Source organism: Corvus cornix, chromosome Z (assembly GCF_000738735.6).
Source record: "Corvus cornix cornix isolate S_Up_H32 chromosome Z, ASM73873v5, whole genome shotgun sequence".
NCBI lineage: Eukaryota > Metazoa > Chordata > Aves > Passeriformes > Corvidae > Corvus > Corvus cornix.
In genome coordinates, this window is record NC_046357.1 from 47,464,262 (window position 1) to 47,487,977 (window position 23,716).

General features: G+C 41.0%; 2 protein-coding genes across 6 annotated transcripts in view; one reads left to right on the plus strand and one right to left on the minus strand.

Moving 5' to 3' along the window:
- Window positions 1-9,439: 9,439 nt before the first annotated feature.
- On the plus strand, window positions 9,440-17,675 carry PPIC (peptidylprolyl isomerase C). Of its 2 annotated transcripts, XM_039567642.1 has the most exons (5): window positions 9,441-9,577; window positions 13,630-13,743; window positions 14,229-14,322; window positions 15,983-16,167; window positions 17,401-17,675. In XM_039567642.1, the coding sequence occupies exons 1-5, from the start codon at window positions 9,479-9,481 to the stop codon at window positions 17,527-17,529; spliced, it is 621 nt and encodes a 206-aa protein (XP_039423576.1). In that variant the 5' UTR covers window positions 9,441-9,478; the 3' UTR covers window positions 17,530-17,675. The 2 variants fall into 2 exon arrangements, with proteins under 2 accessions (XP_039423577.1, XP_039423576.1); XM_039567643.1 differs by lacking the exon at window positions 13,630-13,743 and having other exon boundaries at window positions 9,440-9,577.
- Window positions 17,676-19,570: 1,895 nt separating this feature from the next.
- Window positions 19,571-23,716, minus strand: part of SNX24 (sorting nexin 24) — an 89,018-nt gene continuing 84,872 nt past the window's right edge. For 3 of the 4 annotated variants that reach the window (XM_039567161.1, XM_039567163.1, XM_039567162.1), the window contains exon 7: window positions 19,571-20,429. In XM_039567161.1, the coding sequence (XP_039423095.1) occupies window positions 20,359-20,429 (71 nt within the window). In that variant the 3' untranslated portion in view covers window positions 19,571-20,358. Of the gene's footprint in view, window positions 20,430-22,569; window positions 22,692-23,716 lie in introns of all 4 variants that reach the window. The other variant, XR_005603844.1, reaches the window with a different exon arrangement.

Here is a 23,716-nt window from a genome sequence, read left to right on the forward strand (position 1 = left end):
AAAAACTGACATATAACTAAGTCAGCTTCCAGGTAGCTTTTGTGGGATTACATTTAAATCCACCAAGGTCTATTTTGAACTAAAACCAATAATCAATGTAAGTCTTTGGGGCCTCTAATGAAGATTATCTAGAATTCAATGGATTAAATAAGGGGGACTCTCCAATCTGTTTCACCATCCAAATCATTAGTTTGTCAACCAAAACTGTGGGATATGCCATCCAAAACATTATAATATCAAAGTATGCTTCCAGGCACAGAGAAAATATGGCATCCAGCAAAGTATAAGCAATCTAAGGACTGAAGGAAACATAATGCTTTCAATGGTGTTAACAATTACACTAAATATTTTGGCACAAAAAACACAATGTGAAGTTATATTTCTGAGAGAATTTCCCAGTAAAATGCTATTAACACATCTGATCCTTGAGCTATTTATCCCAGGTTCCTTTGCTGGCAGCCACAAATTTGATCATTTTCATAGAATCATAGTATAGTTTGGGTTGTAAGGGGCCTTCAAAGGTCAGCCAAACCAACTGCCTGCCATGAGACATCTTCGACTAGACCAGGTTGCTCAGAGACCTGCTCTGTCTACTCAGACCAACTGAAATTTCCCAGACTGTTCCCACTTTTCCTTACAGTCCTTCATATCAATGGGTGACAAAATCAGTAAAATATTTAATGACAATATACTAAGCAAAAAAAATTGCCCTTAAGTCTTAGCAGTCTTGCTTCATAGGAAATACAGAGAACACAAGTGGCAAGTGGTAAATATGGCATCAGCATCAGTTTCTGATGAATTAAATATTGAGAAGTGACAGCAGTATGAGCAAATTTTCATTCCAGACAATTGCATTTCCATGCATTATGCATATTCTATGCATTTTGTAAGAAATTCTTGTTTTAAAATGCTTTGTGCAGTGTTCAGGGTTTAGGGGGTTGATGACTCTTAAAAAAAATCATTAAAACACTATCTTTTTCACTAGCTTAACTGTAAAATCTAAAAGCAGTACTGTAAAGTTCCACCAGGGCTGAAAGCTCCTTTCCCAAAAATGAACAAGGTGTTTAAAATCCCCAACTTTTCATGTCAGACCTCTGGGTTCCTCCTATGAGAGTGGGAATTCAGTGCTGAGATCCTTCGCGTACCTCTGAACACCAGAACTGCAAATATAGAGGTGTACTGGGTCTGGCTGGGATGGGCTCTTTCCTCACAGCAGCCTCACCTTGCTGTGCTGCTGGTGACTGGTGAGGTGCTGGTGGTGCTTCGGCTGCCTCTGAGCAGCCCTGGCACAGCATCAGCACTGTCTCCCCAACATTCTGCCTCCTCCCTCACACCAGCAACCGGTAGGTGTACTGAAGCCCTAATTCCTGGGAAGTGGTTGGATATCACCTGCATATGCATCTTTTGCTTTCCTTTGCTTCCATGCACAACCTTTGCTTTTGTTTTCTTAAACTTCCTTCTTCTTAACCCATGGGTGTTTTCTCCATCTTATTTTCTTCCTGCTGAGGAGAGGAGTGATAGAGAAGCTTGGTGGGCATCTTGTATCCAGCCAAGGCCATCCCACCACAGAAAGGTCCTGCTGCCATCAGTGCAGCTCTCCAAAACTGTGAATCAGAATTATTTCCAAATTATCTAGAATTCCTTTCTCAAAAATAACACACTCACACTACCATTAATTACAGGCACTACAATGATTAAATGTAAGGGTGACTGCTGGAATAAGTTACCATCCAGAAAACATAGAATTTACAAAGCACTTGAGAGTAGGATTTTTATTGAAAAAATCACTTAGAAAAGAGACAATCAACTTAGCATGGACAACAGTAAGAGAAAGAAGAGTAGTTTTGATGGTATTTATTTGAACATAGACAACAAATGCCACTAAAATGTCAATACATGCAGAGTTATTGTATTGTGCTCATCAGAATATCACTTTTTATTTCAAGTGTAAAAAATCATTACATTTTCCTGGATATTGTGACATCGAAATTCTCAGTGAGGATCAGTGTTGAGAATTTCACCTGTGACTGACTTTAACACTGTTCAAAAAAAAGGTACTAAGTAAAAACACCGACTACATGTATTTGCTAACAGCTGACCATTTAATGCTCACCTTGCATGCAGGGCCATTGTCCTTTCCTTGATCCTTACACAATATTGGCAGAGTTCCTCTAGCTGTTGCACAGGTTTAATGTACAAAAATGTATACAAAATTATTTCATATAGACAAAGGATTATGCTAGGTGTTTCTCAGAAACTTGATCTCTGATTGGCAAGATGTCCAAGAGGAATATTACAGCTCTAATAAAATACTTTGTTCACTTCAGTGTATATTTTCTTAAATACCAGAAAGATGCAACAAGGAGGGTGGTATCTAAGTCAAGTGTATGCAGTTACCTGTATAGGCATGAGAGTAAAATCTTAGTCAAAGTTAAAGTAAATATAGGGTGAAGAACTGGACACAAATCTTTCTTAAGGTAGATTAAGAAATCTTTTTTACATAGTGTAATGCCAGATAGCAAATTAATATATGCTTTCAGAAACACTTAATAGAAATTAGAAAGAAACTAGATAGATGAGGTTCTTGATCAGGCACTACTTTTAACATGGTAATAACAATGCAGAACTTCAGGGGCACTGAAATTACACATATATTTTTTCGCTGTATCTTCTAATCCATATTTCCTGTACTAATAAGGCCACCTTTGTACTTCTGTCAGCACAGCAGGCTCCAGAGTGAGTTGGAGAGAGAAATATCACGTATCCTCACCTTTCACTCATCTTGAAACAAACCACCAACATGTTTTTCTCCATTTAAAACCATTCTGGCAGGAGATTTCTCCTTTGTTCTAGATGTTCAAGTCTTTTCTAAAATTATCAGTTTTCATACAAAATCTCTCTGAATATTTGATGATTTCCTTGATTTGCAAAGGAAAAACTCTTGTACTTGTCATTGTCACTTTCCTTTTGAACAGCTTCAGGTTTCATTTTCCCTTTTGATTACTACAACCTAATCTGGTATTTGGAAGGTGAGGGCCAAACCCATTCACATGCCTTAGCACTGCTGATTATGTTGTCTCCTGAGTGTTACTCCTGGATTGCCATGTACCTCCTAGACAATTAATGAGCTTTCACTGTTTCACTCTTCCTATGTCCTTCTTTCCCTACCTTTCCCTTTCTCCCCTCCTCCACCAAGAACAACTACAACAATAATTGAAAATCTCACATGAAAAGAACAAACCTGTACTTACTCTTCACCATAAGCATTTGATGGAATGCTACTTTTTCATTTTCCCTTTTCCATACTTGAGGAAGGAATTCTTTTCTTAAGAGCCTAGGGATACAGACTATATATTCTGATTTGCACCTCTGGGCATTATCAAGCTGGAAGTACTGATTATTGGAACTTAAATTATTGACAAAGTCATACTTTTCAAACACCTATGTACCTACCTCTAGGTGTAAGTGCTTCTGTGGAAGAGACCACGGCCCTAATTTAGGGATAAGCAATAGTTTTTGGAGAACTGGAATCAACAGCTTTCTAGAATTGGAAGCAATATTTGGAGAAAGGAAAAAAACAGGATCCTATGCAGTTTTAGGGGTTTTTTTCACAAGTTTTAGCTTTTTTGTCTTGAAAACAAAGAAATCTTACTGTACATTTCCTCACAGCTAGGCTTTACTGAAAAAAAGTTTTTCAGTTTTCCCCTAAGGGATCTTATGCAACCACAGATGCTATGAAAAACAGAATTTAAATGAATGACTATGTGCTAAATGAGATGTGCAATTACAGATAGCTCTGATATCCTGTAAACATATAGGCTCAAAATGGTTCTGGCTCCAGCTGCACTATTTTGAAAACACATTCCCGGTATCACCTAAATAAATGCTTTGACCATTAGAGTGGAAAGGGTGACACTTCAAATTGTGTTTGGATACAAAATTTAAAAAGCTTAAAAACTGCTCACCAGAAGGAAGACACTTATCCGGAGCATAGGACACATTTATTTTGCATAAGTGCACCAGATGACAGGAGCAGTCTAAGGCATTTTACAAGTGGTTTAATAGAAGAGACAGCACATATGATACACTCCATCATTCTGAACTCACATAAAGGAAAAGACAAAAAAACACAAACAAAACTTCTCATAAACCTCTTTCTTCATTATTCATGAGGGCCATATACAGTGACTTACAATTTGCAGACCTTAAGTTGTTTTTTTTTTAACTGTGGCATCTTAGAATCACATGTCAGGTCACAATGGCTCTGATCTTTTAACGCTTTTAACCATTTTATAATTCAGTTGGTATATAAGATGTAGTGGAGCATTTCTTAGTCTTTATGGGATTAAAGTTTGGCTTTAAACCTATGATTTTATTCTGCCAGCGATACAATAAATAAACAAGACAGGTAACATGATAGCAGTGGGAAACTTTATGGACAAAGATCAGTCCTGGAAAGGATGACACACTTTCAATGATTCAGCCTTGAGAATCAAAAACCCTTTTCAAAGTGAGAAAATAAAAATAAAAGCTCAGTTACAGTGGGCTTACAGGATGCAGTGCTTACTCCAAGTTTTATCTTGGCAGCTGTCAAGCTGTCATCAATTAACATTGATGAAAGTGCCTACAGAACCATAAAGTATTATTATGTGTACCAGAATTCTTTTACCTGTATAACATGATATATTAGAGCAATTTGGATATGAAATATTTCTATATCACTACAACAAATCAATCTCACATCATGAAGTGATGAAGGGAAGTGCTAGAATTACTGCCAATGCTAGTACTCTACTAGAAATCAAAATCTGTCAGATTCTATACGCTCAATAGCTCTCTCTTCTGTACCCATTTAAAATTGTAAAGAGCCCATAAGAACCAATGAAACATCCATTACAGACACTATTACTTAAATTGAAGATTGTCAAACAGTAGCAAATTGTTCTTTTAAAAGGTTGGTGACTTCAAGAGACAAGCACCAAAATAACACATCTGCTAGCTCTAAAATGCAACATGTCCTGTGTACCATATTACAAACACAAGATAGCCTAAACATATTCCTTGAATGGGCTACATACTTTTTGTCACAATACCCTTATGTCACTTGAACAACTTAAAAATTAAGGGAAAAAAAAAAAAAAGCAAGAAACGACAAAATGTGCTTTTCTGTGGCTTCTACTCATGTAAGGACAAAGGTAGTATTTCAACAAAAATCTATACATCCAGATGCCGCTGCTCTAATACTTGACCCATGTGGAAAGATAGAGGAATTGGGGTTGTTTAGTCTACAGAAAAGAAAACTGAGGGAAGAAATGATAACAGTTTTCAAATCAGCTTCACTGAAGAGGTGAACAAATTGTTCATGGCCAGGGAAGATGGAACAGGAAAGAATGGTTTCTGCTGTACATTTCTGTTGCACATCAGGACCCTCTCCTGACTTTGCACCTTTTTATTTTTTTAATAAAGAGAAGTTGTCTCTATGCAAAACCACAGTGTGTTCAGTGTAGTTCTCAGCACACTGTATCCAGTTGGTGCAAAGAGCTTGCAAAGACCTCCGAACTCTTCAAGATAGCTATGAATAATTAAAGCAGAAAAATAAAGCATTCATAACAGGTTTTTACATATTCCCTAGTTTCATTGCAAGGATTTCTTCCTTTTCACAGCTAGCACAAAGTTTACTGTTTGTCTGGCTTTTGTGTACTTCCAGTTTGATAGCCATGGCATCAAACTCCTACAAAAACAACATGTACTTCTTTTAGCATCAGGAAGAGATTTTCTGTGTAAAATTGACTTTTCACTGAACATATTAAGTTTCTCCCTCTTTTCAAGATTTCCTCTTTAAACATTGTTTTATCTTCTTCCAAAAATTATTTAGCAGCATCACCAGTATGCATAAACTTTCCAAGATAATGTAAACCAGATCCTGTCTCATCTTCTCATCTTGCTGTTTTTAAATATCTTCAGTGCTATCAAGCACTCCTTTCATTCTTCCTGCCTCATACTGCCATCTTGTACATGGATGAAACATATCTACACTTCAATAAACAGGGAAGTCATCCTTGCAAACACCGACATGTTTACTGCGAGAGAGAGAAAGGGAACTCTTGGGAGTACTGTGGCCAGATAGTGCTGTTTAGCATACCTACACCTTCATACACTGGGTATTAAGGAGTATTAAATTAAGCAGCCTCTCAGCCAGATCATCTTTTTTGTGTCTTCCCAGCTCCTTGCTCATTCTTCTGCACCTCCTGGTTTGAATCAGTGTACTACGCTGACTGAATTGCTCTGAGACAATACAGTCTCCTCAGCCAGCCTTGGTCTTCTTTCAAACTCAAAACTTTGAATTAGCCTTGGCTCCACCTTTTTCCTTATTTCTTTCCACATTCACCTAGTGACCCACATGCATTTGAAGTATCAAAAATGTTCTGTCCCACGCACGCCAAATCTAAAATACTTCAAATTAAAAACCAAAAAGATTTAGGTTAGATATTAGGAAGAATTCTTTATGGTGGGGGTGGTGAGGCTGCCCAGAGAAGCTGTGGCTGCCCTGTCCCTGGAAGTGTTCATGCCCAGCACTGGCTGCCAGCACTCTTCAAATGTTGTAGGCATTTGGTCAGCTGGACAGACCACCTGAAAAGCACACAGTGAAGACATTGTCTGTTCATGGACAGGTGCACTCTTTGCTGCCCAAAACCAGCTGGACAGCCAGGCCCAGAGAGTGGAGTTGAATGGATTTACATCCAGCTCGTGGCCAGTCACAAGTGCTGTTCTCCAGGGCTCAGTGTTGGGGACAGCCCTGTTTAAAATCTTTATCATGGTCTGGATGAGGGGATCAAGTGCACCCTCTGTCAGTTTGCAGATGGCACTAAACTGGGCAGGAGTGTTGATCTGCTGAGGGTTGGAAGGCTCTGCGGAGGGATCTTGGCAGGCTGGATTCACGGGCTGAAGCCAAGTTGATGAAGTTCAACAGAGCAAGTGCCAGGTCCTGCACTTGGGGTCACGACCCCAAGCAGTGCTACAGGCTGGGGACAGAGTGGCTGGAAAGTGGCCCAGCAGAAAAGGATCTGGGGGTCCTGGTCAAGAGAGGCTAAATATAAGCCAGCTGTGCCCAGGTGGCCAGAAAGGTCAATGACATCCTAGCCTGTATCAAAAATCATGTGGCCAGCAGGACCAAGAGATTGTCACCCTGTACTGGGCACTGGTGAGGCTGCACCTCAAATTCTGGGTTCAGTTTTGGGCCCTTCACTACAAGAAAGACATTGAGGTGCTGGAGTATGTCCAGAGAATGTCAACAAAGGCGGGGAACAGTCTGATGCACGGGTCTGATGAGGAACAGCTGAGGGAGCTGGGGATGTTCAGCCTGGAGAGAATGATAACCAAGGGGAGACCCAATCACGCTTTAACAACAACCTGAAAGGAGGCTCTAGCAGGTGGGGGTCAGCATCTTCTCTCAGGTAACAAGCCTTAGGACATGAGGAAACATCCCTAAACTGTTTCAGGGGAGACTTAAGTTGGATACTATGAAAAATTCTTTCATGAAAAGGGCTGTTAAGCACTGGAACTGGTTCTCCAGGGAAGTGGTAGAATCACCATCTCTGGAGGTATTTAAAAGACATGTAGATGTGGTGCTTAGGGACATGGTTTAGTGCTGGGCTTGGCAGTGCTGGACTAATGGTTGGCCTCAATCACCTCAAATGTCTTTTCTCACCTGAACAATTCTATGACTCTGTGGCTATTGTGTCTACTACTTGCCAGCTGAGGCACAGTCTGAAGCCAAGCGGTTCGGCAGCCACGCAGAGCACATGCGGCAGTGCAGAGCACGCTCTCCCTTGGGCACTGCACCTGAGCTCTGGGCTGGCTCTGCAATTCTCTGTGTAAGTGCTATGCCATACACCCAGAACCACAGTGCTGCTGAGTTTAAGCCCGAGTGTGTTTACATAAGCCACTGACAGCCTCCTGCTTGCAGTTCATTGGCATCTATTACAACTTTCATATGCTGGCACCTGAGAGGTCACAAAATTTCAGTGTGTGCTACAATTTGCAAATTTTCTAGGGACTGCAGCAGCAACACCATTTGAGACAGGTCCTGAATGCAAATGATTTTCTAGCAGACAAAGTAACAGGTAATTTACTAGACTGGGATCCCTCTTCCCCATCTTGGTAGGTAATGGCTTGGGAGAAATGTTTGTGTTTGATGAAATCCTTTAGTGCTGTTGTTTATTATTCAAAGTCCTGGGTGCAAGCTGATGTGGGTGCCAAGCAGTGCACCTCCACTGCTAACACAAACGAACCCAAAAGTGTTACAGGTGCCTCACAGGCTCTTGTTTCTACTCACTACATTAAATACAGCAGAGATCCAACGATGCACTCCCAAAATCATAGAATCAGAGAACTGGTCAGGTTGGAAGGGAGCACAGTGGGTCATGTGGGTAGTCCTAGAGCACACGGCACAGGACTGTGTCCAGATGGTTCTTGAGTGTCTCCAAGGAGGGAGACTCTACAATCTCTCTGGGCAATCTGTTCCAGTGCTCAGTCACTCACACAGTAAAGAAGTTCTTCCTTGTAATTAGGTGGAATTTCCTGTGCATCAATTTCTGCCTGTTGCCTCTTGTCCTATTGCTGGGCACCACTCAGCAGAGCCTGGATCCATCCTCTTGACACCCTTCCATCACATACTCATAGACAATGACATGGTCCATCTCAGTCATCTTTTCTCTAGGCTGAACATCTCTCTCAGCCTTCCCTCATAAAAGAGATGCTCCAGTCCCTTTCTTGCACTCTGCTGGACCCACTCCGGGAGCTCCACACCTCTCTTATGCTGAGGAGCCCAGAACCGGACAGAGCACTCCAGATGTGTCCTCACCAGGGCTGAATAGCCGGATCACCTCAGTCGACCTGCTGGCAGTGCTGTTCCGAATGCAGCCCAGGATACCACTGCCCTTTCCCACAATGGCACACTGCTGGCTCAACCCCTTGCACGTTTACTGTTTTGGCTACTTCACCCACACGTGGGACCTTCCTGGGCACACGGCCTGGCCGAAGCCGAAGGCTGGGCGGCCGGGCCCCTCTCAGGCACTGCGGCTCCCGTTGGGCGAGGCTGACCCCGGGGAGGGCACAGGGCTTCCTACCGCCCATCGGGAACGTGCGCCGCGACCCCCCCGCACTGGCACCCGCCCCACATCCCGCCTGGGGCCGGGCCTGTCCTGGCAGCCCCCGCACCCGGGCAGCGCCGGGACCGCAGCTCAGCAGGGCCCGCGCCGGCCGCCCCGGGCAGGTCACCGCTCCTGCCGGGATAGGTGACGGCTTCTCCAGGATGGGTGACCGCTCCCCGGGATGTGAGACCGCTCATGGGATGGATGAGCGATCCCTGAGATGCTGACCGCTCCCCGGCACTGATGACCGCTCCCCGGAGCCCCCCGCCCCGGCGCGGGAGGAGCCGCCCTTGCCGGCGCAGGCGCCGCAGCGCTCGGCCGGCGCCATGGCCCGCGGGGTGCTGCTCGGCGTCGTGGCCTGCCTGTGCTTCCTGGCCCCGGCGGCCGAGGCCTTCAAGAGGAGGGGACCCAGCGTGACAGCCAAGGTGACTCTTGCCGGCCGGGAAGGCTCGGGCCGGGCCGGGCGGGGCCCGCGGCGGGGGTGTCCCGCAGCCGTGCAGGGGGAGCCGGCCGCCCTCTGCCCTGTCCCGCTTCCACAGCCGGCCCCGCGCCGCAACCCGGGCACAGACGGCTTGGGGCGGGCTTGGGCAAACGCCAGAAATTCACCGTTTTACTAGATTTTTTTGTTGGTTGGTTTGTTACTTGGTATTTAACCCCTTTGGGCATGCCGCCTTTCTGTAGGCGCTGGCATACCGTAGAGTTCGGGCCAGCAAAGCCTGCCTCTGGCTTGCAGAAGTTGAAACTTCTACATTCCTCACCCCACTAGCGCTGCTGCGGCCTCTCCTGCTGCCAGAGCAGTTCGGGGCTGCTGGTGCTGCCAGCCTGCCCCGAGCAGGGGGGGTTTGACTGCGCTGGCGCTCGTCTGTGCCATGGGGTTTATTCACTCTCCCCTGCCCTCTTTGCTGAAACTCCTGGAGAGGATCCAGCAGAGGGCTACGAGGTTGATCAAGGGAATGGAACATCTCTCTTGCCAGGAAAGGCCGGGGGAGCTGGGCCTGTTCAGCCTGGGGAAGGGACTGAGAAAGTACCTTATCAATGTCTATGAGTAGCTGAAGGGAGGGTGCCCAGAGGATGGACCGGCCCCTGCTCCGTGGTGCCAAGCTGATGCACAGAAATTCTGCCTGAATATGAGGAAGAACTTCTTTACTATGCAAGTGACTGAGCACTGGAACAGGTTGCCCAGAGAGGTTGTGGAGTGACCCTCACAGGAGATATTCAGGAACCACCTGGACACAATTCTGTGCCATGTACTCTGGGATGGCCCTGTTTGAGCAGGGAGGTTGGCCCAGATGACTCGCTGTGTCCTTTCCACTCTGACCCATTCTGTCTTTGTGTGAAGCTCTTGGTACTGAGAGCAGTCCCTTTGCTGCTCCTTGTTTCCCACTGCCTTGTGCCCGGAGGAGCGGTGCGTGCGGTGCCTGCGAGGTTCTGCCAGCAGAGCTGCGGGCCAGGATCCCCTGGGGCTCAGTGCTGCAGGGCCCCTGGGCAGGCATGATAAATGGGCTGTGTGCCTGTGGCACACATGGCCACTGCAGATGGCACTGCCCAAGAGATGGACTTGTGGGCTGTGGTGCCTGCTGATGGGACGGGGATGCACCTCGTTACTGCAGCATGCCAGCATCTCTTTCCAAAAAGTGTTTGTTTGGTGCAGGAGGTGGGATGTTTAGTGCAACTTTGGATAAAGCAGGAATTCCATGTTTCAGCCCCCAAGTGTCTTTCCACCTGCAGTCACGAGAGAGTGTGTCCATGCTGGGAAAGACACTTACACTCATGAAAGTGTGACAGGGAAGGGCAGGGGCAGAACTGCTTCCTCTTCTGCATGGCTTCAGCATCCTAAGCCATGGACTGTGCCTTTTTCTCTGTACTTCATTGCCACTGTTGTCTGCAAATGCTTACAGTTTCATTGCCATGGACTTCTAGACCACAGATTTGATTTTTTTGGGGGGGTAAATTTGACCTCCAAATAATCTTCTAGCAATATATTCCCATTAAATTATGCATAAAGTACTTTCCTTCTTCATTCCTTCTGCCTGGGCTATAATTTTATGCCATTTTCTGATTGTTGTGGCACATAAAGAATTGCAGTGCCAATCTTCCGTGTCCTAGGCAGTGGTAACTATACAAAGCTCATCAGGAGACACCAGTCTCCTCTCTTCCAATTTAAGTAGCTTTCTGTAATTTTTCGTCATATAAAAGGCATAAATAGGTATTCTGTACCTATTGAGCATCTGTTCTGCCCATTTTTCTACATTTTTTTAGGTTGGTTTTATCATTCTGTGATAGAGAAGCCAGAATTGCATGCAGCACTCGGGATGTGAACTCACAGTACACATGTAATTATGGTGTAATTATGGCCCATCTCTTTTCTGTTTCCATTTTAATTATTTCTAGTATTTGTTTGCCTTCTCTGACCTTCACAAGCCCAAAACCGAACTTTTCACTAAACTGCTCAGGAGGACACCAGATGTATTTTGGCTCCCTTGTTGTGGCTCTACACCATAGTCAGTATTTTTGCATTTATAAGGTTATTAGATTATCTGGTCTCCAAGAATAATGAGATCTTCCTTTCAAAGTCTGCTTTTGTTTCCCTGAATAATTGAATGCTCTTGTCCATTTTTTCAATTAGCTGTACACCATCTTGTGTAAATTATATATGAATATGTTTATGAGAACCAGCCACTCATACTTTCTTTTTTCATTTCAGTCTTGAAATACTTAACTTCAAATTGTAAATATGTTTAGATATTTATAAAAATATTAATAAGACTGAAAATTTATAATACTTATTTTCTTTCAGAGTTTTTAGTGAAGAATTTGGTCAGATGCTTTTTGGGATTCGAAAGTGCTGTATTGACCAGCTCAGTAGTGTCTACATGCTCACTGAATTTCCAGAGAACCTGAGGAAATACACTCACAATGACATGGCTTTTCTATGCAAAAACAGTGTCTAGGGCTACCAGATATTTCCATACTTGATTTTCTGGCCAAAAATATGTGCAGACACATTTTTACAAGTACTGGGTTTGCTGCTTAGGTGAGCAGCAGTGCCACATATGAAGCCTTGTGGCTGGGCTAGGTTTACAGCATATGATGAACTTGTCTCCATGTGCTCTGTCAAAGTGTTTGATGTTCCTGCTCTGTGGGGTGATTGTTTGGTAGCCTTGGTTGTGTTACTTATATATGCCAATGTGTTTCAGGCAGTCCTAGTAGAACAACATTTCCAAACAAAATAGACAGACAATAGGTTTAGAAAACATAGGAGGGCAATACCCCTTACCTAGATAACACTGGAGGCACAATTCAGAGAGGTTTGTTTATAAAACTCTAAAGAGTTAGTGAAAGTGTGTTGTTAATACTTTGGGAGCCACACATCTAAGAAGCATGTTATTCAGTGCCAAGGAAATGAATGAGGTGTATCAAAAGGAATTTTATTTCCTTTATAGCGCTTTTATAGCGTTAGCCAAAAGTTCAACAGTCAAAACCACATGGAAGATCAAGAAACGGTAGAAATGTTTAGTAGGAGAGCGTGAAAGAGGCATTCATGTTGGAGAGACTGTGGTCATTTATTATCATTATTGGACTAATTTCTTAGCATTACAGACAAGTAATACTTGGTTGAGTGCCACAAGGAACAGCAAATACCACATCATAGGAATACACATTGCTGTTTCCTAGAAGTTGTAATAGCCTTTATGTAACTTTTTCAGAACTTCAAAATGCCTCATTTCCTGACAGCTGTTCCTACTTTCAGTAATTATTGGAACATTTTTGCATGTTCAAATATGCATTCATAGATTCTGAAGTATATTAAAATGCCTTATAATTCATTTGCCTTTTTGAAGTTGCTGTTCAGCAACATATACATTGACGTTTTTAGGCAATCAGCTGAATCATCTGGCAAGGTTATTTCTCTGTTGGGTTTGAATTCATGTTTAGGAAGGCGGCTGCTTGCTTGAGCCGTAGGGTTTTCTTCCCACTGTTTGTCAATTCAATGGAATTTAGGCTTTTGTCTGCACATACTGATGCCTGGAACAGTGAAGATTATGAGTGGATAGCAAACTGTCATTTGTAGGGAGTGTCAGTACTATAGTTCTTTGTTATTTTCCCCCACATTGGAATAGCATTGTTGTTCTTCCTTACTTTCATATTTCATCTTCTCCATTCAGCTTTAAAGACTTATATGTCTGGGAAAAATCTTCTTGAACACTATCTTCAAGCTTGAGATACAGCAGTCCCGCTGAGCCATTAAAAGCAATAAGAATCAAAACATAGTCACCAGTTCTCAAACAGTTCTCTGCATAAGCTGATTTTGGTGGCTCTGAAAGGATTTCTCTGAAACAGCACCCTTAGGAATTGCAGGACACTATTAATACAGGCCAGGCAGAAGCAATTTCTTACCACCTTACTCTTTGAAAAGCTTGGCCTTTTGTTGCGCTCACGTCTGTATCACTTTTGTTCCCTTCACAAAAATATTCAGGTGTTCTTTGATGTGAAGATTGGAGACAAAGATGTTGGCAGAATTGTAATTGGATTGTTTGGAAAAGTTGTCCCAAAGACCGTGGAGAACTTCATTGCGTTGGCGACTGGAGAAGTATGTTTGTGGTTTTCTTCCACCGTGTACTCAAGTTTGGCTTGGGAAGGCAATGTTTGTTTAATGCTGTTTCAGTTGTGAGCTGTCAATCTTCATTCACTGGAGCCTGTGCAAAAGTGCCATCCCCAAGGCTGTGCACTAGTGTGTGTCTTCTCAGGTCCTCAGTTCACAAGACATAATTACGAGATGTTGGATATGACCACCTCAGTCTGTCCCTGCCTTGCAGATCTAGCATGTGGAGTTAACAGTGGTCAGATACCAGTCAAATAAAGACAATGCCTTTGATCACCTGAATCATACCTTCTTTGTGGCAGTGTAGTCCAGCTGTGTTTACCTGCACCTCAGTTCAGTGTGTTTCTTGACAGTATTACATCTCTTGTTGATATATTCTGTGAAATCTAGCCATTCACAACTTGTGTATTTCCATATGATTATATATAGACCTGGGTGTTATATTCATTTAAAGAATTATTTCATTTTCTTAGAGAGGATATGGATACAAAGGAAGTAAATTTCATCGTGTGATCAAAGACTTCATGATTCAAGGAGGAGACTTTACAGCTGGAGATGGATCAGGAGGTAATATACTTAGTATATTCCAGGTTCTCTTTTCTTTGTTCAAATGTCTGCTGAAAGTATTGGCAAAACAGCATATTCCTTCATTGTTTCTGCTCACATAAATGAGAAAAACCCCAAACCAGCCCACATTTGTTTCAGAGCATCTAGTACTTTTCCAAGCATCTTGTATCCTAAGATGCAGCTGTTTGGATTATCTGATTTATAAGTATGTGTAGCTCTTCCTTTGTCCTCAATTTTTGCAGATAGCTCTTTTCTGTCTGACTTGTCCCCATTCAAGAAGCATGGCTTTGCGTGCTGGGCTGGAGCCACGTGACCAGCTGAGCTGCTCCTACAACTTACCGTCTCCAAAAGATGGATGTCTCCACCCTTCCCCTGCTCTGGCTTTGTGACAGCGCTCCTTCCCTGAGGCACTCACTGATTGCATGAATAGGTGAACCTATTCAAGTCATCCAGCAGAAGTCTAATGCGTGATGAAACAGTGAAAGCGCGTAGAGGGAAGGCAGGTAGGGAAGGAGGAGGCTGTCCTCCCTGCCCTCAGCTCAGGCTGTTCCCAGGAACCTCTGAAATGTGCTGTGAGAGGGAATTTCATAGCAGAGAGAGAGAAGGAAATTAGAAGATGAGGGTCATGCCCTCTCCCCTTTTTTCTCTTACTAAAACTGAAACCATAAACTTGTTGGTGCTGGGAGTCCTGGCTGTGTGTATCACTCCTCACTCCTGAGCCTCCGGAAGAACAGTTCAGTCCACTCAGGAGGGCATTGCCAGCGCAGCATCTCTTGCACTGCCCTCATTCTGGCTGCAGATTTCTTCCCTTCCTTTACATGCACATTCTTCACATGCTAGGATTTGAACTGTCTGCCTGAAATGTTAGTGATTTCCCTGCTGGGAGAGAATGGAAAACACAAATTCCTTTTCCTAGCAGTGAACAGTGGGGAAGACCGTAATACCAAAGACATAGTTTTAGCATTAAGGGTAGGCAGCATTTACTTGCTTGCTGATGTTGTTTATCGGGATAGCATCTGGTGGTGTTGTGAGCAGTGTCCCCATTGTGCTAGGCACTGCTCAAGTAAAGAGTGAGACAGACAGCCTTCTCTTTTCAGAGTGATGGTGGTATAAACATGACTGACGTGTTTTCTCTCTGAACAGTTCTAGAAACATCTTAATCTTTATGTCGTGGTTGTACAAATCCACACCAAGTATTTTAGGCTAATTTCCATTTGGTCTTTATATGTTTGTAAACCTGCCTAAAGCAATTTCTTAGTATAAGGGAAAGGTTTAAATACTGAAATTGTCACAAAACATGAGAGCCTTATTGCTAATTGCCATAAATATGTACTTTTTTTAAGCCGAACAGGATGAAGTATACTATTGTTCAGTGGTGTCTGTAAACCGGACCTTTTGAAGGTATTCAGCTTGCTTAAATTCAAAGGATAAAGCATCATCAGCTTTAACTATTCTGTCCTTATGTGTGGTGGTTTAGCTTACCTTTACACACAAAATGATTTTAGTTATGGAGTCGCTGATGATTGAACAGTGATGCTGCTGTGTTTACTCAAACAATGAACCTTCAAGTCCTGAATTCATACTTTGTTTTTCCCATTTTTGAAACAGGGCTTTTGTTTAGTATTTTTTTAATGTTTGCTTTCTTATTTTTTTGTCATAGGAAGAAGCATCTATGGAGAAAAGTTTCCTGATGAGAACTTCAAGCTCAAACACTATGGAATTGGATGGGTTAGCATGGCTAATTCTGGCCCAGACACCAATGGATCCCAATTCTTCATCAGTGTGACAAAGCCTTCCTGGTTAGATGGAAAACATGTAGTATTTGGCAAAGTCCTTGATGGAATGGTAAGTGTAAAGTAGTGGTTGATGTGGACAAATTGTGACACATTATATCCCTGTTACCATGGTTCAGAAACAGTTGAGTATTCATCTAATACGTACATGGTAGAAAATGATTGTGAAGAGCTCCAGCTGGATGATTTAGAACTGAAATAGCAAAAATGGAAACCTGTATCATGCTTTTGGCTTTCACAGCCCTTATTTCAGACTGCTAACCACTGAAAACAACACTGACACCTTTGCAGATTACAGATGGAGAAAGTTCAGCTCCTCCTGTCAGTAACACTGTTACCCATGAAATAATTCTGTTTCTACAGGCTAAAATCAAATATTGTAGCACATGCTAGTTATGGATAACACTTTCACTGTTACGGTCTTCAGAAGCATGTGAATGATACTGATGGAAGGCCAAATAGAATTTTAAGTTAAAAAATTGTATTTTCAAGAGATTATACTTTTATTAGTCTGGTTTTCCTTACAGATTATTCCTTTTTAATCTATGTCTTGAAATTAATGGGGAAAACACAAGCTGCTGGATGGACCAGTTCTTTGAGGAGTTTGAAAATCTAATCAGAACTCTTGCCCCTCACTCCCACATTCATACTGAATTCCGTGTTCACGATCTACAGTAGTAGCTGGAAATTTTTGAGAAGGTATTTAGATTTAAGTTTCAGTTTAGTCAGATTAATGGACAAATATCCAAACCCACATTGTCAATAGAACTAACTGAATGTAATTAAAAAATACTGATGGCATGGTACCACGCTGAAAATGTGTATGTGTGTGTTACATGCTAAAGGTAAAAGCAGTAACCAGATTTCTGGAAGCACAGTTATGCTGTACAATTAGAAGAATAATAGTGCTTGTCTTTTCTGATCTCTGGACTCACCTTCTGCACACAGGCCACAGATAGAATCCTGTACGTGCCAGCTTAATCACCTGAATGTACATTTTCAGTTGCCCCTTCAAAATGTTTTTGTTGGCTGAAAGATTTTCTAGGAGGACAGGCAGCCTTTCTTGTGCTTCTGTCAACTGTGTGTGAGTTACAGAATGGTGTAACTGCTAATGTGGAAAAAAAAGGATGTGGGAAGTCAACAGGGTAAAGGTCTTTGTTCACAAGCTGTTTAATAAGCAGTGACATTAGGCGTACTTCGTTGTTTCCGTGGCACCAGACTTCAGTCACTGGAGTTTCTTTGGCTAAACGGAACCTTTCTGTTTGTTTGTTTTTTTGTTTAACAGTCTGTGGTGCACTCGATAGAACTCCAGCCAACAGATGAACATGACCGGCCCCTTCAAGACTGTGTGATTGTGAACAGTGGCAAAATAGCTGTAAAGGAACCATTTGTAGTTGAAGTTGGTGACTGGTGAGACCAACAGTCAGAATGAAAAGTAAATCTTAAATAACTTTCCTTTAATGCCTGTTTTTGACTGATCTCAATTATACATTGAGTTTTCTCCTCAAAACATATGAGGCTACATTTAGGCAATACTTACCATTTGCCAAATACATAAAAGATACGACCATTTCTATAACAACATGTTGGAGCTGCCACTGCTTGAAATTCAAGACATATCCCACTAAATTCTAGATCTTGCAGAAAAAGTCTTTAATGAAAAATTATAGCAGTAATTCTATTTTTTCAAGATTTAAAATACAGTAATTTTATTCTGTTTGGAAATTTTAGCAATGTTTGTTTTTGTCTTTTCAGCTGAAAATATTTACTATAACAGTACCAGCATTTTTAAAAACTAATAAAAAAAACTAAAAAAAAACCTTAAAAAAAAAAAAGAGTAAAATACAGAAGTGTTTTGAATAAATAAACTTTGATTTCAAATAAATACTTGAGAGCATTTTTTACTCCACCCCCACAAGGTCCTTCTTCTCACCTCAGCTGATTCCACATAATATGCAGGGGGTTTTGCTTTATAGGAGGTAAGGTAGTAAAGTTAGAGCAGAGATGGTAAATTTTCCTAATCTTAACCTGTCAGATGAAGTCCCTGCTGTCTTTCAGAGAACCACAGTATTCAGATACCATCCTGTGATGAAGGACGTGCAGCTTTTCTGTCTATTATTAAGATAATCACTTAGAAACTGATTAAAACGGAAGAATTCTTCTTTTACAGCACAGTGAATTTTGTAACACCTAACTGATATTATTTATTGTAAAGCTCAAATGCTTTTTCTTTTAAGTTTTTGCTGTAAGTTTGAGAACTTTAGGTTCATTATTTTTGTGATGCTTCATAAATAACTCTTAAGCTGACAATGAGTAGCTTTCAGAGAAGGTCAGTGTAGGGTAACACTTAAGAGACACCCGTGTTAAGTTTTTACAGTACTCCCCAGGACAGAGATGTGGATTTTTTCCTGTTGACAGTGTTTTAGGACTCAATATGGAAGAGGCAATGCCAAGATCTGATGAAGGACTCATCCACCTGTACAACAGGCAGCACACCACTCCTCCCTTTAGTGACTTGTTTCCTGAAGGGTGTCCTGGAGCTCATGAGAGGTATCTAGAGCTGAAGTGATTCAGGGTAGGAGAGGCTACTACAGCACAGAGCTTGTAGGAACCTACTGGCATTCTACTTAAAAGGAAACAGGAAAAAGCTGTGGGCAGGGATTTACCCCAGGTTCTCCTGACATGTCATTTGCAGTTACAGGATGCTTCTGCTGGTTCTTCATCCATAGCTCTGGGGCCTCTCCTGAGGGTAAATACTGACATTTCTTTTCAGAGACCTGTGAAAGGATTACTGTCCTCTTTAAACAGAACTTGAGGAGAACTTGGCAAGGGCCTCTAAATTTGCCTAGTGCTAGGCAATCAAGATTTTAATTTTACCTCTGATCACTTCTTTTTCTACTGGCACTTTAAAGTAAAATTCTCTGAAAAGCAGCACTGGGAAGGCAGGGTTAGCAAGCAGGAGTGAGAATGCTTCAGACTGCCTTGCCCAACCAGCCTTCTGCCAGTAGCTGAAAGCTTTCCTGGAGGCTGAGCCTGCAGACCTCATAAAGTTATGCTACCTGAACAAGTGTTGCAGTCACAGGCCTACCTTTTGTCCAAGTCCCAGCTTTCCGTTCCCCAAATGGCTTCCAAACACATTTAGTAGCTAGAGCAGGCCACCCATGTGTCTCCAGGATCAGACTGCTGTTTGTGCCCAGCTTTGCCATTCCTGCTTCTGTGCAAAAACTCCCTTCTGTTGATGAGCCCAGTGACTTACTAGCTATTCAATTACCCTGATTTTTTTCACCAAGACATACACTTCTGTAAGCCTACTGTGTTCAGCTCAGCTAAGAGCTTTAAATGAGCAGACACACAGGTATTTTCTCACACTTCACAGGGAGACATCTATGAGACCCATCTCAGATGACAGAATCTCAGAAAAATTTCAATAGAAAAGCACAAAAAACCCACTGAAGTGGTACATTCATGTCCTAGTAATTTATTTTGTAATGTCCAGTAGCACACATACAAATTTCCAGTTAAATCTGAACATACATATATATGTATCAGTTTTAGTTTGATCATAATAATAGTCTTGCTTTAGTTTACCACAGAGTTGTATGTTTTGTGACTTACAAAACGTTAATATATGGAATACAGTCAGCAAGTTGATGTGGAGAGTAAACAAACACACAAGTTAGATGTTAAAACTGAATGGACATGTATAAAAGCCACATAAAAGCTCCTGGCAAGTAAAATAATTTCAACTGAAATCTAGAAAATTTCCTCAGAGAGTGCTATGTGTTTCAGAATGTGAAAGCATGCTTTCCAATTCCGCACACACTCTCTTCAGCACTTTTAATCCATTCAGTGCCAGCAGTGGGTAATGTGCTGGGAAAAATCCTGGTGCAAAAAGGTTTAGTGTTTGCTTTAATAAAAATTATAGAAATAATTAGTAAAACTTTTCTCTTCAAAGGTTAGCATAATTCAGTGTAAGACTTAGAACATTTAGTGTTAAATAGCTAGAGCATGTCAATATATAGAAGGTATAAATTACTTCAATACTGTTGTTTCCATATCTTTTTTAAAAGCAGCAACTGTAATGACAGTGATTTTAGTTAAGAAGACATAATGCTTGAACTTAATCTGATGTTCTGCCTCTTGCTTCTGAGCATAATTTTCACATCACAGAATTTTATTCCTGTTAGTTCTATTAACCATGACTCAGAGACTTGCTTCAGCTTCTTCTTGCCTTATATCACTTCTACCTGGGCAGTAGATGAGGATAAAATATTCCATGTAGAATGCCATCTATAACTACGTTTGGAAAGTCATCTGAAAAAAAAAAAGAAACAAAAAAAGAAACTTACTTTCTTATCCGTGTCAGAACAATATAAATGTTTTTGTGAAACTTAACTAGGTAAGGCCTCGTTTACTTTGGGTTACTGCATCACTCAACTGTTTTTCCATGTTGGGGATGTGCTATTAGTAATGCTGTTTCAGCACTAAAGCCACTTTAGGGTAGCACTGGGCATTGCATGAATGCGCTGCCAGATTTCTAGCTTATTGATTTAAAGGGATGTTCTAATACTTAATGCTGCTAGGCTCCAGCTCTTTATCTGAATCTTTTCTCACAAGGAAGATGGATTACACTGGCAATTCAATTTCTAACAAAATCTCAATATACTTGAAGAAATTTCAAGATTGCTACTGGGAATACTTCAAAGCTGTTTTTTGTATTGTGGCTTACAGCAATGTTTAGACTGAGAAGACCTGAGGATGCCTGTACAAAGATGATTATTTGAGGCAAGAAATTTTCAGGTTGTCCAGCTGACATAAAATGTCGCATGTTACAAAATGTCATCCTATAGTATTTGAAGGAAAAATTCCCCACAACTTTGTTATCACAGATGCAGAGGAAACTGCCAGTTAATTTTCATGTTCAGTTTGGCTTGAAGGATTACCTGATAGAACACAGTAATAGATCCAGGATGTGCATTGTTGAATTGAAAAGATTTTTGAAATGCACCAACACCTGAGGTTTTAACGAAGGGTTTATTTAAATCACCAGGCATTAAAACTAAGAATTTCTGATCACATCTTACAACCTTAAAATGGTTAGTGTGCTAGAAATGGATTTGCTACTAAGAGCTGTTTCTGATACAGAACTTTCCACACTAATCAAACCTTCAGCTATCAGCCTACAGGATATTCACAAAGAGGAGATGCAACTTTTATAAAAATCACTAGTACATGATAAATTAGATCACCGAATGTGAGTGGGAATTAGGGTTTGTCCCTAATTCTTTCACAGAAATAATTTTGGATGTAAAAATATTGAGCAAAAGTAGATTTGGCATCTATAAAAACAATCCTTAGTGTCTTAAATGTGTTATTTCATTGTTATTAATAAAGTGATTTCAGAATATTAAAGATGTTACAAACAGAGATATTTTAGGATGTTTTCATGAACTGTAACCTCCTAACTTGACTATGTAAACAATATATGCATACTTCTACCCAGCTCATAGTAAGTCATAATTATAAATGACTTGCTAATATTTTGAATCCACTAATGCTTCCTCCAATTCTCTAAGTTCATCTGTACCAAATTACCCTGGTAGAATAACCCTGTGCAGTTGTCATTAAAGTTACCAAAATTCCCTTGAAAAGGCAACCTGAAGCTTTCCTTCTAGATTAAATGCTGCAGTTCCAGAAACCACTTTTTATTGTTTCTTTTATAATATACAGTGTATATAGGAAAATAAGGATTGATTTTCGAAATTATACTACCGCACAATATTAGATTTAATGTGAGTCGTTTCTGCTTAAAAAAATCAAGCATATCAATTTCAGTTAAATACAACTGGAGTATATATACATAAGTATAAACACAACAAAGCACAGTTGCAGATCTGTGATATTTGCATGGCTTAAAAGAATCAACACAACAATTTTCAAACAAGTGACACTAAATCTAAGATCCCATTTTTTTTTAGCTTACAAGATACTGTCTCCAATTTGAAGCATATTAGGTTTTTCCTTTATTTTTCTTGAAAACATTAATTTTTTTTTTCTCCCCATACCCTTACACAAAAAGTGATGCACACTTGGGCACTCATACTGTTAGATACATCATGAAAAAGGGAATCTAAAAATCAATGAGGTTTGTAACTGCAGATCTTGTTTCTGGAAAGTTGTCTTGCACCTCAACAGTGCTTGAAGCCCAGTCACTGGAATAATGGCAAGATTATATTTTATAAAGACAAGTAACAGTGCAATGACAGGGTAAAAAATATTCCTTGAGTATTATATTCCAGAATTAGTTATTTATTTTGTTTAAAACTCACACTACTTCCTATTTATTGAAATATGTTAACACAGGCATTCCCGTATCCAGGAAAGACTTCTGATTGAAATTCACCTTCTTCAAAGAAAACATACAACAAATAGTTGTTTGTTAATGGACACTTACTTTTGGTCATAGGTTGAACAACCTTGGCTGTTTTTACAAAGGAATCAGAGTCTATCAAAGTAAGAACTGATCTGAGAGGGAAAATTTTAGAAAGCTCATCTACATTTTCTCTGTGCTGCAAACTAAAAACAAAGAAGAAGAATTAAAGGCAATGGTAGTTGTGTAAAAACTTTGTTTCTTTCTAACTAGACTTGAGTCAACTAGTAGAGCCTCTAGACTCAGGACTTGGTTTTCTTCTTCCTTTTTTAAACCACAAGTCACATTCTAATTTGTGTTTTAATTCATTAAGTTAAAGAATGACTTGCAGTGAATTTGAGGTTTTAGGGTTTTCAAATACAAATCATTTTCACCTGCCATGTAAAATTCTAAATACTGTGGGTCAAGGCCAGAAAATGCCTTGAAAAGACAAAAGTCTGAAATGTCCTTTGTTTCAGATGTCATTAATGAGGCCTACTCAATATTTAAACATCTTACTCATTAGAAGAGGCCTTTATATTAATGCTTTTTTGCACTGCTTAAAAGAATAGTTACAAAATTAATTTGAAAGTTTCTAATGATTTCACAAAAAGGGAAGCTTAGCCTTACTCAGAGCACACATTATGGAAGGGAGGTAAATACCATCACAGAACTGCAAAATCTTGAAGTCTTATGGCAAAATGTTACATGTGGGCTGGAAATACTAAGCACCATCTCAATATTTTTGGGATAACTACATGAAATCTATTTTCTCCCTTCAAAATGGTATGGAATTACATGATGTTCATAATTTATACTGGGCTCTTGAGGAATCAAATATGCAATTAGAAGGAGCATTAAACAGATTAAGACATGCAATGTGGCTCCCTCTAAATAGTATAGGCAGCATCTGGCCCAACTTTTAAACAGAGGTTACTCTATGTGATTCTTCATTACTGTTGTCACTTGGGTCAGACATGACCTGTGCAGTGACCCCCCCCTCCCCTTACCACGCTTCGGTTCATTGATTTTGTGATTTGCACTCCAGCCTCAAATGAACATTCAGTGGGATCAGACTAGTGCTAAGTCAAAGTAAAAGCTAAACAACCTTGTGATATGTATTCTGATGTGGACCCAAGTCACACTGGACCTCTGCTGTCGTGTTTTGCTCTAGTTACACTTTGGAGTTCCG

Bases quoted from the DNA above. Each gene is read 5' to 3' on its own strand.
- PPIC (XM_039567642.1), top strand. From the start codon at position 9,479: ATGGCCCGCGGGGTGCTGCTCGGCGTCGTGGCCTGCCTGTGCTTCCTG. The intron at 14,323-15,982 runs GTAATATACTTA...TTTTTGTCATAG, and splicing joins AGCTGGAGATGGATCAGGAG to GAAGAAGCATCTATGGAGAA. The intron at 16,168-17,400 runs GTAAGTGTAAAG...TTTGTTTAACAG, and splicing joins GCAAAGTCCTTGATGGAATG to TCTGTGGTGCACTCGATAGA.